At 44.6% G+C, this 17,553-nt stretch overlaps 1 protein-coding gene across 1 annotated transcript in view; it reads right to left on the bottom strand.

Annotated features, from left to right (window-relative positions):
• The window catches only part of CACHD1 (cache domain containing 1), a gene marked incomplete at its 3' end in the record, with an annotated part of 99,461 nt that extends 93,391 nt beyond the window's left edge, over nt 1-6,070 (bottom strand). The window contains exon 1 of the mRNA XM_080348577.1: nt 5,126-6,070. Within this exon, the coding sequence (XP_080204703.1) occupies nt 5,126-5,344 (219 nt within the window). The 5' untranslated portion in view covers nt 5,345-6,070. The remainder of the gene's footprint in view (nt 1-5,125) is intronic.
• Nucleotides 6,071-17,553: the final 11,483 nt, after the last annotated feature.

Raw genomic sequence — 17,553 nt, 5'->3', positions numbered from 1 at the left:
TCTGTGCTGTCATTTGCCTGAGGCTCCAGAGAGGTCCAGGTTTCAGACCCGGTGCTGGAGAACTTGGGGTGCTTTATATCACTTGATGCACAAACACCTCACAGCCACAAACAGATTTATTTGCAAATACCCATAGAAAGAAGTGGGGAAATGTGTGAAGCCCTTGATTTCAGAGATGGGAGAACCACAGTTCTGGCATTACGACTGGTCTGCAGTGCAGCTCAAAATGGGATTTCTCTCTTCTAAAGCATACATCCACTGTCATTAGCCAGCAGATCATCCCATTAGGAAAAAAAAAAATAAAATGCATTTGTCAGTGTCCATTTTCGAAGAGATTAAATAAATGGACAGTTCTGGTGACTGCAACTCTTTGCTATTACCCAGAAATCTTCAAAGAATGTAGATTTTTCAGAACAATGGTGTCAGGGTATCCTCGCCCTATAAAACCCCAGACATCTCCCTGTCTACATGTCACTCTTGTCTGTGCACAACCTATATAGCCAAAAAGAAACATTTAGCCAGATAAGTTATTAGTAAAATAAATAAATAATGTGTTCGTTAATCAACCTGGAGAAGTTTGTACTATGCTGCTTATTATTTTACACATCACTACATCACCTGAGCCAGTATTAATATGAAAATAAAAGAAAACAACACCACGACCACACAGAGGAGAAAAATGACAATCAAACTGCTGTTTTCAGGGTCAAAAGTTTTCAGGGTCAAAATGCCTTTTTTTTTTTCTTCTTCTTCTTCCAACCTCCAAGACCAGTAACAGACAATGAGAAAGGGCTGTGCTTCCTTCACAGAGTAAGTGTAAAGGATTAAGAGGGCAGAGCTGGTGTCAAAAATATTCAAGGCCCTCTGGGCCTGTAACTTTCATTACTATCTGGCTAGAAACACCAACATGCATTTTGAAAGTTAGAGAAGCACTTAACAATGCTTTTCATCTTCAAAGCATTTCTTAATCCTTTCAACTCTCCCTGCAAGTATTATATCTCCATTTTGGAGGTGGAGATGTTACCCTGCCCCACGCTATCAAAAAATGGTCCTCACCTTGGACGCCCCGTGCAGATTCAGAGGGATAAACCTTGCCAAAACCAAACAAAATGCTCACCAAAGTTCTGATTTATTCTTCTCCTGCCTTCAACTCCCAACCAAAGAATTTCAATTGTTTCAACCAACCACCTACTTTGTAATTTCAACCGGGATCAGGCGAGGAACGTAACAGGGATGGTGAAACTCCACCAGCAGCCCAGGTCATGGCACAACTACCAATTTAGTTGTAATTTTAGTATAAAGGGGCGCTTAGCTTTCAATTACCGCTGAGTGTCAGCTCTGCCCAGGAGAATATATTGCAGGACTGTCACACGAGCCACTCATTCACCAAGCTCCAGCGCTTTGTAAATTATGACACTGGGCTATTTAAGATGAATTCTACTGAGTAATGAGAAGTAACACGGCTGCTGAGGCTGGCAAGTGGAGACGTGATTGCACCCTGTCTTGCAAGGATGCAGCCTGCTGCCAAGAGCTGCTCCCTGTAACAATATGGACACTGTCAACACACGCTCTAGCTAACAAAAAAAAAGAAGATAATGGATTACGGGTGACTGTCGGTACCCTACCTGAGTCCTGCTGCAGGTACAGCATCCCTGCATGAAACAGTGGCTTCTCCTCCAGTCGCTGTCACAAGACAGCACCCTCTGTCCCGCAGGAAGGAGAGGGAAGACTAAGAGATTACGGCGCAGCTGTTCCTGGTTAACTTGGAAGATGCACTGACAAACTTTGGGGAGAACAGTGAATTGATCAGCTCTGCTGCTCATGGAAAATAAAGGCACAAGCATCTGCATGTACATACCACCCCATATCGTGATGCATAGAAGGAAATACAGGCGATATTAAGATGCAGCTATGTCATTACCTGCAGGTTTGATAGAACCATCAAACAGAGTGTGAACAATAATTAATTAGTGCAACAGAGGAAGTCAGAAAATTAACCAACTTTCTATATTCAGCCACTACCAGAGGAATAACACCCAGGACGATAACACACAGACACCCAGGAACCCGCATGCCCTTCTGCACTGCAGCGCACAACACATGTTCTCACTAAGTGAATACCTTGTGTGATACAAATTTGCATATTCTAATTTGAACCTTAAACAAGAAACCACCACACTGCTGTCCAGTGTTCAGTGAATCTTGTGACTTGTCACCTACATTATCCTCAGTTGCTCTTTCCAGTACCATTCATGGAATAAATTTATATATGAAATCAGAGCACTTAGGAAAAAAAATCAAAGCATTACTTAAAGGTAACAGTCAGATAGTGTATTCATGCAAATGTCTATAAATAGAAAGCTGCAAGTGCCAAAAACAATTGTCACACTGATGCTAGCATCAGAAATCTCTCTCATCCCCATTCTTCCTATAGCTTCAGCCTATATTACAATGCAGATGTGCATGCACCTTATTCCTCTCAAAGCAAAATACTGCGATTAGATTAAAAACACTAAGTTCTTATTGCTGTTGGTCTAATAACATGAAATACTGGTAGAAGAAGAACGTATCACAGGAAGTAGGTACCACACGGAGAAGACAGATGTCGTTTATAGCACTGGTGGCTGCTCCAGCAGAAATCTCATTTATTTTCTATCGCACAACATCTGTATTTGTTACACAGGCATTTAAGGCTCAGAAATTTCATGGTTCTCCTCTTACCTCTTCCGTTGCTCCTCTAGTGCCCGCTCTGGAGGCTCCAGCTCATCCTCCCTCCTGCATTTATGGTGGCTCCGTCTAGAATTTCCTCTTTTCCAGACTCAAGGCACACCCAAACCAACCTCTCACCTTCACTTTATTTAAGCATTTCCACCTGCTCCTTCACTCATTGGATGCTCCCTCCCCACCTCCAGCACAGACCTACCCTTCCTCCAAAGCCCTCTCCCAGTTACATCCCACTCCAGCTGCTGGTGACACCACCTCCTGCCTATCACCAGGATGTGCAGGTGTGGGAGCCACAACGGTCAAGGACCAAAGCAGGATGGGTGCACGCAAGGGAACCATTTAATCCTTCCACCTGCTCCTCCACAATCTGTGAAACTAAAGAAAACCGCAGCTCCTAAATGTTTGGTTATTTATCCTTCCCCTCGCTACCGCAACTTCCTCTCTCTACATCCCGATTTGGGGCCTGCCTCCACATTGCTCTCTAAACCCAGGACAACACCCCTAGATTTAATTAAAGACCAAAAGTGCTTCGCTCTTCTTCTAAAAACCTCCCATCCCTCTGTTGTGCCCAGGCACAGCCTCACCACAGGGAACACCTGTTCGCACCACCCCAAGCATCCCAGCTGTGCCAACAGTCCTGCGGCATAGACAACCCACCACTGCCCACCAACAGTCCCGCAAAGGCAGAGAAAAGGGTAATTCTGCAACAGTTACACCCAACTCTGAGCGAGATTAGGAAATTTCTGCCCTAAAATCAAGTGAGAAGCACAGATTGCAGTGACACACGTCATAACATTTTTCGTTCTACTGTCGGAGGTCAGCAAAGAAGCTTCTAAAATCAGCAGAGGTTTGTTCCCACCGTTTTTAATCTTAAACAGCTGTAACAATGTTACAGGGGAGAGCAAAGGACAGGCTGCGCATTAGCTGGATGGGAGTTAAGGCAGCCAAAATATTAAGCATATAAAAATAGAGCTCAGTATGAAAAGGGCTTAACTACCAGTTTCATTGCATTAAATTACTTTAGGGCCTTAAATATCCAACTAATTGTAAACACAGCTTTAACATTATTTGCATCCCTGTGCACTAGCATCCAGATTGTTCCTGACTTCATATAATCAGTACAATTGTTGGAAAGAAAACCCGGCTCATCCTACGGCTGGCTGGTGTATTTCACAAGGTAACCATGTATGTTTTTATGAGCTGCTTTTTTAAGAACAATATGTGTTAAGATTATTGTAGTATATATTTTTTTAATAGCAGAAACAGATTTAGCAATACAATTATACTGACTTAATTCGCATTAACCACAGACTCCACCGTTCACAGGTTTATGCTCGTATCTTTTGAGGGCAAATCCATGCATGTGTATGCATGGCATAGAAGAAAAAAGTGACTTCCTTGAATTTAGTACATCAATAATCTACCTTGTTAAGCGAAGTCATTTAAATACACGTCTTCTCAGCATCAAGGACAAGAGACAGCTCACTGTTTTCTCAGACAAAATGCAGCCCTAGGAGGCCGGTCAGCACAATGATGTTTCAGAGGTGAGAGAATGAAGCCAGTTTAGAGAAGATAAAAGGCCATTTGGGTAGAGACCCCTGCTGATCCTATGAAAGTATCTCCTTTTCAATTTGGGAGGCTTTTAAAACTGCATTTGCTACTGACCATACCTTTCCCCGAAAGCCGCTCGGGATCTGATTTCACTTTCCCCCCCCAGAGCGGGTCGGCAGTCGATGGCTGTACCGCAGGTCCCAGCACACCCTGCCAGCCCGACCAGCCCCTCCACACGACATCCCATTAAGATGCAACCTCGAAGGCCGAGATGCAAACAGCTTCTTATCACCGTCTTCACCCCAACCCCGAAATGAATTACAGCATCTGAATAAACTTGTCCCAACGCACTCTCAGGCCGGGGAACGTTTTCTTTATGCCGATCTGAGCGTTTTCGGGCAGGACTGGGCTCATCGCCGCTCCCTGGCAGGCTGAGGGCTGGATGCTCGGGCGGGAGGCAGCTCTGCACCCAGCCCGAGCCCCGCAGCCGCCCCGGGCTCGGCCCCCCCCCCGCGAACACCCAGCCTTCGGGACGCCGGAGGGCGTTTTCTGCCCGTTTCTATTGTGCAAATTATAAATAAAACAGGAGTCTGCCCCTGTTCCCCCCGCCCGAGCCGGGGGCTGGGGGAACCGGGGGCTGAGGGGAGCCGGGCCGGGCTGAGGGGAACTGGGCGGCCGGCGCAAGGGGGAAGGAAAGTTTGCAAAGAAGAAAAGAACCGGGGTGGGTTAAGGAAAGAAAGGAAGGAATGAAGAAAGAAAAGGCAAAACAGGAATCGGGAAGAGCGTGTGGAGGAGGAGGAGGGAGGGAGGGAAGCAGGGAAAACCAGGCGAGGCGCGGGCCGGGCCGTACCTGCATGGTGACGACCCCCAGCTCCTCGATGGCGAGTTTCCTCATCTGGGTAGCCAGAACTTGCGCCTCGTCTAGGATGGAGAACTCGGCCTCGGCGGCGCCCAGCCCACAGAGCCCCCAGAGCAGCGCCAGGCACAGGAGGCCGAGCCCTCCCCGGCCCCGCGGGCGATGGCTCCGGGCGGCAGCGGCGGCCTCCAGTCGCCCGCCGCCCCGCGCCATGCTGCCGCGGCGGGAGAGCCGCGGACACCGCCTCCGGCCAACCGCCCCCCGCCCGCCGGACTCCCGCGCCGCCTTCCCCCGGGCCCCGGGGGCCGGCTAGGGCTGCGGGGCGGCCGCCATGCAGGGGGACAGCGGCGGCGGCTCGGCGGGCAGGCGCTGCGCCCCGCGCTGCGCGCCCGGCTCCGGGGACACTGCGCGGCGGCCCCGCCGCTGACTGAGAGCGGCGGCGAGATACAAAGTGCGGAGCGGAGGCGGAGCGGGAGCGGCGGGGCCGGGACCGGAGTCGCCGCGGGGAAAGGGAGGCGCCTGGTGCCGCCGCGCTGCGGGCGGGGGCAGCGCGGGGCCGGGCCGGGACCCCCCCGGGAACCCCCGGCTCCCTCTCCGCCCGCGCGGGAGCCGCGAGTGTTTGTTTAATTGGCCGTGAGCGTGGTCCTAAAAAGCACACTTTCTTGTTTCTCTTCCCCCCCCCTTTTATTTACTTTCTAAAAAAACTTTTTTATCCTGTTTTTTCTTTATCTTTTAAACTTGTTTTTCCTTTTTTTTTCCTTGTTTCAAATCGCAGTGCGATGTGCCTGTTTCCTCTCACAATCCAGAGCCCCAGGCGGCACCACGCAGCACAGGCTCATGTCAGGCAATGATGCTTTGAGAAAATGTTTATCGTGCAACAGGGGTGGAAAATAAATAAACAAAGGGAACACAGGCAAAGCCTAAGCCGCTCAGTGGCACCCAAACGGCAGCTGTCCTCCTGGGAAGAGCAGAGCAGAAAACAGATAAGGCGAGACCCCTGGAGAAGTATCCCCGTTGAGCAACAAAGAGCTGGGGTAGGAAGAAAGCCACACTAGGGGTGATGCAGAGAAACATCCTCCACAACCTCTGCTCATAACCCCGTCAGCCACAGAAGCCTCTTCCCCCTGTACCCAGGGATACGTAGCAGCATCTTTCTCAATCTCTCATTTCCTCACACCCTACACCTTCCATCCTCATCAGGCACGCACCAGAAGCCTTGTGCACACATTGGGTTTGATAAGGAAAATCTGTACAGGGGAATAAAATTTGCCAGATGAGAGCAGGAGTGCCTTTATGGGGCACTCAGCAGCAGTTCCTGGCCAGCAATCAGTGGGCCCAAGGAGCCAAATACAGAATCGCAGAATGTCAGGGCTTGGAAGGGACCTTGAAAGATCATCCAGTCCAATCCCCCCGCCAGAGCAGGAACACCCAGATGAGGTTACACAGGAAGGTGTGGAGGCAGGTTTGAATGTCTGCAGAGAAGGAGACTCCACAACCCCCCTGGGCAGCCTGTTCCAGTGCTCTGTTACCCTCACTGAGAAGAAGTTTCTTCTCATATTTAAATGGAAGCTCTTGTGTTCCATTGCCCCTTCTCATATCATTGGTTATCACCAAGAAGAGCCTGTCTCCATCCTCATGACATTCACCCTTTACATATTTATAAACATTAATGAGGTCACCCCTCAGTCTCCTCTTCTCCAAGCTCAAGAGCCCCAGCTCCCTCAGCCTTTCGTCACACAGGAGATGTTCCACTCCCTTAATCATCTTCATTGTCCTGCGCTGGACTCTCTCCAGCAGTTCCCTGTCCTTCTGGAACTGAGGGGCCCAGAACCGGACACAATATACCAGATGCCGTCTCACCAGGGCAGAGTAGAGGGGGAGGCAGACCTCTTTTGACCTACTAACCACTCCCCTTCTAATACACCCCAGGATGCCATTGGCCTTCCTGGCCACAAGGGCACAGTGCTGGCTCATGGTCATCCTGCTGGCCACTAGGACCACCAGATCCCTTTCCCCTATACTGCTCTCCAACAGGTCATTCCCCAGCTTATACTGGAACCTGTGCTTGTTCCTGCCCTTGTTATCTTTCATTCATTTTTTCCCTGCCCAACTCTCCAGCCTGTCCAGGTCTCTGGATGGCAGCACAGCCTTCTGGTGTGTCAGCCACTTCTCCCAGCTTGGTGTCATAGGCAAACTTGCTGACAGTGCACTCTATTCTTTCATCCAAGTCGTTCATGAATATATTGAATAGTGCTGGTCCCAGTACTGACCCTCGAGGGACTCCGCTAGATACAGGCCTACTACACACATGTGAAGCACATACCCTCTAGATTTCCTCTTTGTTAATTAACACTTTGTTGAAACCCTGCAGATGTACATAATTTTTAAATAAATCTCACCTGTAGTGACTAGATGGCTTCAATATCCACTTCACATCTTTTCAACAGAGTCCTACCAGAGTCATGCGCGTCCTGCAGCAATAAATTCCACAAGTTAGCTATTCATCCAAGAATTAATACATTGACATATTATTTTCTGTAATCATACTCTATTTTCTTGAATGTGGTTTCCCTCTGCTTTCAGAGCTGATTTTTTCGGTTTCTCCCTGGCATTGGATGTTAGTAGTGGATTCCGCATCCCATTTTGTGGTGAGTGGGAGCTGGGTCAGACCCCAAACCCTTCCCCACACTGGCATCTCTCAGGGATGGGTTTTCACCTGCCGCTGTTCTTGTACGGGATGTCAGCAAAACTCTCTTTCAACTGGTTTTAATAAATGAAATCTAATTCTTACTATGCAAAAGTCATATCAGTTTATCCTTGGCTTTTGTTCATTTAGGTGATTTTTTGGTCTAAAAGAATATATTTTTTCCAGTTTTGCTGAGGAGGACTTCTGATTTAGAGAAAGCAATCTAAACCAAAACGACACCTCTCAAAGCTGCCATAATCAATATCTTGTATTTCTGTTGCTAAAGCAGCATTTGCTACCTGAAGGACAAGGAATTTTCTTTGCACGAAGCTGAAGCTTTGGGACTTCTGTTGGAATATTTTCACTGGGCCTGAGAGAGGGAGAAGCAAAATTGAGCCAAATTCGCTGTTAGCACTAGTCATTTTTGTATTCCATTTTGTAGGGGTTTGGGTTTTTGTTTGTTGGTTGGTTGGTTTGGGGGGGAGAGGTTGTTTTTAGGGGTTGGTTAATTTGTTTGTTGTTGTTTTGTTTTGGGTTTTTTTTGTTAAATTCACTCAGGGTTATGGTCAGGGTAAGGGTTAGAGTCATGGTTAGGGTTAGGCTAGAAATAGTATTTATTTTTTTTTTAACAAACTAACCTCAGGAAATGAATGAGGCAATTGTCCTTCTGGTTCCAAACCCCGGGAATCCTGCTCATGGTGAGGGAAGCCACTGAACAGGTTTAACATTTTCATGTACAACCTCAATTTATTTACAGCCCTTGGGGCAAACCCAGACTCCTCCTGGAGTTCCCATGTGCTTCGTGCCCGAATCGCTGCCTCCCCAGATGAACAGCAGAGCAGCGGTGGCAGCGGCCTGTCCTTCCACCCCACAACCTCACGGGTTTATGGAGGTGATGTGGAAAGCAAACCCGTTGCAGAATTGCAACTGAGGTGACCATCAGTGGCGCTGTTTCAAACTGGTTGTACACGTGCTCACTTTCACATGTTGAATTATTTAAAGAAAAAAGATGAAAAAACTCCCTCCAAATGCCACGGGGAAAAAAAGAACAATATATATATATACATATATATAAATTCAGCTTCCATGGTCTTAGGTGTCACAAGACATTGGTCAAAACTGCCAATTCAGACAACCTGATGTTCATGGCCCTCTCAAACCAGGCTGGTCTTTCACATGCTTAGATGATCAGGCTGACACAGCTGTGGATTAAATCTGTCTCCTCTCGCTTTAGAATAAGCCTTGGAGAAGAGCAGGATCACCCTTGGCTGGTGCTGTGGAGTTGTGGCATCCCCACAAGTGGCACCTGCTTGTGCTGGAGGCCGGAGGAAGAAAGAACCAGCAAGATGCGAAGAAGAGAAGAGCTGAAGCCTCTGCCGTGCTAACAGCATTCCGGCATAAATAATGCGGCCATTAAGATTTGCAAAAATGAGGCCACACTAGAAATGTGTTCCTTTTTTAAACAGCAAGAAAGGAATTAATCTGGAGTTTAAGTGCTGGAGTATGGGAAGAATAGGAACATATGTCAGATATAAATCCTAGCACCATGGTGGGAGTGAAAATTCTTCTGACAGCAGCATACGCAGATGCCAAATAGGTCAGGATATGGCAACACTGGGAAACAGAACAAGTGAGATGTCTCCAAAATAGCTGCTACTTGTGGTGACGTGATGGCACCAAAAAACCCACTATTTTTGTAGCGTATGTTCAACATGTTTTATTAATTGCATATATCCCTCTAGTAGAGATCATGACGTTATTGTTGCATCTTCTAAGGTTTCTTTACTGATAAATATTTAATATATTTTTGAAAAACTCTCATCTGACTGTACATAGAGGTACAGATTTGTATGATACAGAGGTCTCATGTGTGGCACTCCTGGGCTGCTGCACTTGCTTCACTTTGCAGCAGGTCCCTGTGCTCTCCTAGAAATCAGGAGCATATTATGTTGAAAAAGCATGGTCCAGCCTTTGGAAAATCTCCTTGAAAGTGGCAACTCTTTTATGATACTGATCTTCACTCCTGCAAGCAATATAATGTATGCTCCAAAAAATTAACAGGTAGATGGAATGCTTGTTTGGCAGCGTCATGCTTTCTGCCTGATCCTCAGTCCCAGCCCACAACCCTTTCTCTAACTGCAAACTGCGCATCCAGTAACCCCCAAAAAGGCAGAGTGATACTGAGAAACTCTTTGTAGCTCTCATTTCAAACCTCAAAGCAAAGATTAAGTTTAATCTTTTGGTATAAATCCAGATTAAAAATAGAGAAAATGGAAGTTTGCATGAGACTACCACTTTTTGCTTTCCTGCAATCTTTCTCGTGTATCTCACAGCGCATCTCCTCGTGTATCTCCCAATTTATGTGTTTCGTTTTCGCTTTCTTGTCTGACTCGTTTTTTATTTGCCTTCCTTTTGATTGTGGTCATCAGTATGCTGTACTTAATTTGCCCATGTTGATTTTCATGTTTAGTTTCCCATCCCTCCCATTATATTTTAAAATGTTTTCTTCCTCTGGAAGTTAAATCTTTGTGTTAGTTTTGGCTAACGTTCTTGCTTTCTCACTAAGACTGATCTTTGCTCACTCAGGAGAGTTACACGTTGAACATACTGACATTAGGATTAAGCCAAGTGTAGAATCTCTCATACTTCGATTTAGCACAGAATATTTCAAGTAGCAATTGATTAATGTGTCTGTAAACTGCTTCTCTAAACCTTGTTTCCTTGTATGCAGATTACAAACTGTGTTGTACGTTGGAAATAACTGTTCCTTTAACATCCTTAATGAATTGTTGATGGGAAGAGCATTTGTATAAACCTGTTCTGAAGTCTGCCCTCCTTATATGTGCCTGTTTTCACACTGATCCCACGGTAGGGCCTGTAATACTTTAAACTCCAAGTTTTGTCTCATAGTCGGTGCAACATCCACCCACCTCATCAGTCATTCCGCTATAGATTACAACCAGTAATGAAAATGGAAAAAATGGTCTCCTCCCTCCCCAGCCTGGGTCTGCAAGTGTGCCTATGAGAGCGTTCTTTCCACAGCACCATCATCACCAGATAATATTTTTAATGAAAGCCATCATGTGTGTGGCGTGGGATTTCAAAGCGAGCATTGTGCCCAGCTGTACAGCTCAGGGCTGAAAAAGCCCAATGCGAGCAGCGTAGCTGTGTCACAGCATTATCGCTGCGCTCTCCTTTCAGGGCAGCTAATTTTATACTAGATTCTAACTAAGAGATGATGTAAGGAGGAAAACAAACTTGTAGGCTTCAAGCAACCATTGCAGGGCTGAAATTTTTAAGCAAGTGCTAAAGAGGGGGAGAGGCAGTGGCATCCCTGCTGCAGGGCAGAGACAGCCGCAGGAAGGGGTGAAAGCCAACGGAAGGAACTGAGAAGCTCAGTCTGCTGCTCCTGCTGGTCCCAGAAAGAGTAAATAGGTAACAAAGCCAGAAACTTCCCCTAGCAGAACTTTCTGGTACTCTGGCATTTTCTTACCTGTCACTAGAAAGAGTTGTTCAGGGTCTGGGCACAGGGACATCTCACCACATCTAATTTCTCCTGAAACAGAACCACTGGGGGAGCACAATGTTACAGGAGAAGTTCATAATACAGGAAAAATAATAGATATTATTTGTCACAATGGAGAAGAGAGTGAAGACAGTGTATGAAAGCTGCAGTCAAACGGTCTGGGATTAATATAACCAGAGCAGCAGATGGCATGGCTTTTTTTTTTTAACCTGTTCTCCAGCAGTCTACATCAATTTATAAGTCATGACCTTTATACAATCATGTAATTACCTGTAAGAGAACCAGCCTGTTAGAGTGTTAACAGTTCATCAAGCACAGCAGATTCAGAGTATTTATCCTGGTCTTGCTGTACCACACCTGAACATCACCAGGGTTTCTGCTGTGCTTCCCTCGCAGGAGGCAGGTGTGATGGAGCCTCTTCCGGAAATCGTGGTTCCACGGGCTCAGGACCTCATCTGAACTCCAGGCTGATGAGCTTCCCTTACTCCAGCAATATGGTGCCTTCGGCATGTCTCCTGTATCTGTACAATATCTGCAATAACCTCTTTTATCAGCATGGCACCCAGTTTGGGGGGGGGAACTCCATTAAGGAACGACATGGTTCATTAGGCAGTAATCCAAGCAAATTGTAAATGAGAAGCAAACTACATGTGAAACACGTTTAAGGAACTCTTTGAATACTCCTGGCTCTCTCCTGGATCAAGAGCATATGAATTATCAAGCATTTTTCATGCTTAGGGATAAAAGGACATGCCCATGCTGTGAAACAAAGGATACAGATTTCTAATTCACATTTTGTGATCTCTTCATTCTTCCATGGTTCTTCTCTTTCTGCTGGTGAAAAGATCATAGAATAATTTAGGTTGCAAAAGACCCTTGAGATCATTGAGTGCAACCATCAAACATGATTAGGAAGATATTATTTTTGAGATTATTGCTAAAAAAAAAATATTGTGCTACCTGCACTCTTTCTATGATTTTAGGATAATATGAGAAATGTTTCTAGAAAAAGCATCAGATGCCTTCTTATTTTTTTAAACTTGTTTTTGCTTTCCATATCACATGAAAAATACGTACCTCAGCCTTAGGTACGAGAATCACGGGCTTTCTTTCTAGTTGGTTCCTACCCTGCCAGACTCTAGTGAAGACTCAGTGAATATATGCAAGCCATAGGTTTTCAGAGACTTACAATTTAGTTAAACTAGCCTGGATTTTCATAGGTGTATCAAAGGGCATGCTGTCGGCTGTTGTGGCAAAACTTAAACAACCTCAGCTTTTCTCTTTTCTCAACAAAATAGCTTTGTTTATAGTTTTCTATAACATTTGTAGAAATGGCTGAAGCCTTCAGCATGAATATCTTGGAGTCTGAAGGAAAAAAAAAATAGCTAGAAGCTTTCCAGCACACATAGGAAAATAAACACCAAACCTGAAAACCTGGATCTTGCCATTGAGAAATGGCAGGCAGCCTTGGGAACAGGCACTGCCACCGGCAATATGTGTAATAATTCTGATACTCTAATCTCTTTATCTTCCTTCTGCATCTCTTCTTTTATCTTCATTATGATGCTGTGGAATTCATGGCACCAAAATATGGTGGTGAGTTTTTTTTCTTTTCCCTTTGGCTTCATTCTCAACATTAAAATTGCCTCATTTTTATTGTTCAAAAAAAGTGAAAGTTCTGGTATACCTTCCATGCACTCCCTGGCTCCTATCTTGTGACAAGGTGCAGTTTTCCTCTCTCTTGGCAATGAACCTGCCATATAAAGCAGGGTGACAGCTTTCAGTGATGTGAACAGAGATTTTTAACGGCATAAGAAGATGCTCTCCCATGGGACCAAAAGAGTATCACTGCCACAGCAAGATCAGTTGGATGGAAGTATTTGTAGTGGTGACAGGGAGAACGTGAGAGCCATCCGCCCCTCTCCTGGCTCTTGGGAAACAGTATATAGCTCAGCTGTCCCTGTCACGGGGATTCCTTGAGGTCCTCATCTGAATCTCCCTCTGAACGCTGGGCAGACACTTTAAACACAGCATTGCGCTGCTATTAATATCACCGTCACCTTGGGCCTGGCCATACACGACGCTTGTAGGGTGAAGTAGTAACTTCTGCTTAACCTCCTGATAGGGTTTGTGGAGCATGTTGTAAACAGGCTGACAAGATTTCTGTCATCAGGAACACGCTCTCAGGCAAAGGATCCAGTGCCATCCCCACAAAGGATCCACTGCCATTCCCACACACATGAAATTTAAATTTCTCGACTCCAGGATGTAAACAAAGCTTGAGAAGACTTGTGAGGAGAGTCGTACAGTGAGAGGGTGTTCTCTAAGAGGTTTCACCAGCCCACCTGGATGAGGGACGGGGCTGATCATGGAGGAGGTCGCCAAGGAGCAGTTTTGTGATTCGGAACTGTGTGTCCAGCAGGACCCAGGTCTCTCTTTCTCCATCTCCTGCTGTTCCAGGAAGTCCTTTCTGAAGCTACAGTGCTCCACTCAGCGCACTGGGGGACAGTTGTCTCCGTGGTGTCTCATCACCTTCTCAGGAGACAGCACAATGGTGTCCACCTCCATCAACAGCTTCATCTACTGAGTACAGCTAAGTTTCCAAGCCTGCGCACTGCGCTCTGCTGCTGTTTTGCATTTTACATTCAATAAACATTGATTAAAATATAATCTGAAGAATGAAAGCCAAAATCCAGGGCTGTTCCCTGTGTAATGAACACCCTCCTCTGTGCCTGGAGTCCTACCCACCCTGTCCTCCGCCCTGGCCCAACACATCTGGAATTCTTTAGCCTTGAGCAGCCAGGATCCTCGCCATGGACTGTGCTCCGGGAACACCTTGAGCTGGTTATGGGCTCTGAAATTAGGCAGGCAATAAGTGGAATTTTCTTTTATCACATTTTTAGGAATACCTAATGTGCACCTAAATAAATGCCTATATGACACCATCTGGAGGTAGTTACATTTTCAGGGTATCCAGCTCAGTGATTTGGAATTTGGCCGCTCATCAGGACCCCCAGAAGTAAAAGAAATGCATAATTTAATAGCCAAAAACTACTGATTTGAATGTCACATCTTTCAAGATATAAATGGAAAGGTAGAATCTGCATTCTTTTGGGGACTGCCATCAGCGTGAATCAGTATCAAACTGTAAACAAGCACCAAAATTAATAAAATAAATATATCTGTATTTTTGGTCATTATTTTTTTCAGAGTATATTTCTCTCTTTTGTTTTGTTACAGCTTTTACTACATTTTTATCCTTTTCTTTAACCCCCCTAAAAAGTATCCCCTACAATCTCATTGTACCACTGTGGTTATATGTGACACCTACTTCCCTTAGTAGAATTTGCTCCTGCAAAGCCTTAGACCTGTGTTGTCCCTGCAAATTGCAGCTTTGCTGTGGACAGGAGTGTAAACTCTGTAGAGCCAGGATCATGTTTAAGCATAGTAATTAATTTTGCTACGAGTAACAGTGAGAGAAATACAGGCCTACCAATAGAAAGGTTGGAATGCAACTGAATTTGTAATTTTTTAATGTTACAAAATTAAAAACAAACAAACAAACAAAATCCTTCAAGATATTTTTCCAGTTTTATGGAAAATAGCAGATAATGACATACTCACTTTAAACGCAACATTTTTTTGACTGATCAATTTAATAAGTATGCCTGAACTGAAAAAAATAAAGAAGCCATCAAAGAGAGCGGGTTGTATGTCTGCATTCAGAACTGAATTGTGCCTCCTAAACTAACTAGTCGATGTGTTAATTAAACGGCTCATTTATAGGCTGGTTAGATAACAGTCAAAACATGTACCTCTGGTATGAAACAAGAGGATCGAGCAACTTACCTGCTCTTAAATTATTTTTCTTGAAAACATAGTAAATGTCACCGTCAGCTTTGATGACAGATCGTACCTGCAGCCACATTCCTCCCAAACGTCACTTGTGATTAAACAATGTGTTGTTTTAGGCACTGCAGCTAACGAAGAAGCAGGGAGAAGAGTGATTTCTGCATACCTGATTGATGTTATGTGTTACTCCTTGCCTCCAGAGGGTTTTTTTTTGGTTACTCTTTGTCCGTTGCTATTTCTTTGTTATAGCAAGTACCAACAGAAAACTCTGATCCCACCACTGCTTTACTATATTTGGAGTATACAGATACTCATCTGAAATTCTCCTCTAACTGAAAGTTAGACACATACAGAAGTCATTATAGGTTTGAAGCCTTAGTTATTTTATTAAAGATAGGCTTTTAAAAGAAAATATATAGGAATAGATTGAAATTGTGTACAGTCTGTGAAGATGAAAACCTCAGACTGGAGATCATAAAACTCTGTAGTTGTATTTTTTCTTATACAATTTGAGATTTGTTGAAGAAATCCTTTTGAAGGCTGAAACGGGTATTCTATTTTTTAAATGGAAAGCCCAGAGGGCAAGAAGTGAAATCTTCTCATCTACATCACTTCTCTGGTGCTAGCAATGTAAAATTCGGGTTTCATGGGAAACAGAAGTGCTGGCTAGAAAAACATTTACAAACTGGGAAGAAAGAACATTTGTGTCTTTGAAGTTCACTGATGTTCTAAGCAGCATGGATTGGCAAATCCAATCTTTCGCTTCTTTCCTAAATCCATCCTCTGCTCATTCTTTTAGTTTGATTATTGGCATCACAATCAGAGTGCAGCTTGGTAAATATTTCTAGATATTTCCAAACTGCACAAGACATATAGTCTAAACTTCATTAAAGAAACTAAGAGTGAAAAATTGCAGCTAGTTTTCTTTTTCTTCTTCCATCAACAGAATTGGACTTCTTATCAGTTTGGCTCTGCCTTCTGATTCTTATCACAGATTTCAGCTCCACCACCTAACGAACAGCTGAGATGCAGTAAAGAAACAGACACTCATTTTCCAGTTATTCGTGCCCTTAATCGTGAAGGATGAATCTAAAGCATATGAAACAGCTCTTGTTAAGGGATTGCATTTAAATGTCACAGGGCATTATTTGCAGCCCTTTTCAACAGCAAAGACAAAAGTAGGGTCAGGGGGTAGACAAGAAAAGTTAGTAACATTTTTAAAAGTTCATTTAGTAGATTGGCCAGTGACAGCAAATGCAAGATACACTGTAATCATAGCTTGACTTTGCTCCTAATTTCTCCCTATTCTGGCAGATTTTGGAAGACAGCACGTTCACTCCAGAGGTGTTTGGAGGCCTTGAAGGGTGTCCTCTTCAAGAGGAAGATGGGAATTCACCTTTAAAGACTAAAAACCTGGTAAAAATACAAAGGCCATCCATGGTGATAAGGAGAAAACCAAGCTTCTGTTATGAATCCTTTGTTAAGATGTGACTGAACTTGTCTCAAGCTTTTCCATGTTTTCATCACGGCAGGAGGAAGTTCAAAGAAATGTGGTACAACAAGAGCTATGTATTAAGGAGATCACAACTCCATGGCAAATATTACAGTGATTTGGCTAGTGTGTACAGGCACCATTAGCCCTCCCAGCAAGGCAACCGTATGTATATATAGGCCATATACGTGGCCAGCAATTGGCAGAGCATCTTCTCTAATGCAAGTGGCAAAACTCTGTCCCTTTTGCCACCATGGGTGTTGAATTGCTTTAAGGCAACCATGAAGTCTAGACGGGTTGTGGGTTTCTCTCAATCCCCACTGGAAACGCTGCCTCATTTCATTCTGTGGAGATTTGATGAGCACTAAATAACGCCATGTTCTCCATGCATTGATGGAGATGATCTTTACCCTAATCAAAATCAAACATCTAATGCATGTGATTGCTTTAGCATGAGTTGTCAGAGTGGGCAGTGTCCAGGTGCCTACCTCTACCTACTCACAAATTAATAGGAAATTAGTGTTACTGTGTTGTCAAAATCACTGGGGACTTTGCACAAAGCCTCTTGCAATTTTATTGCTAATGATTAATTGAAGACAAAAGAATACTTATCATTTATGAAGTGTTCCTGATACCCTTATCAGTTATTTATCCACTCAACAACACTACACAGCCACTGTGTATATTCTGCGGGATATGTCCATACCCAACAGTCTTATTGGAAATGACCGTATATTTAAAAGGGGAGAAAAGTAGACTTATCTGTCATACTGGATATATATAGCTTGTTGGACTCAAGTGGTTGCAAGGAATCTGCATTCTTTTGATCAGCTTATCACCAATGGCCCTTTAAAATATGATAGACA

This window comes from Nesoenas mayeri (genome assembly GCF_963082525.1).
Source record: "Nesoenas mayeri genome assembly, chromosome: 8".
Lineage (NCBI taxonomy): Eukaryota > Metazoa > Chordata > Aves > Columbiformes > Columbidae > Nesoenas > Nesoenas mayeri.
This window is presented reverse-complemented; position numbering and strand designations above follow the sequence as displayed.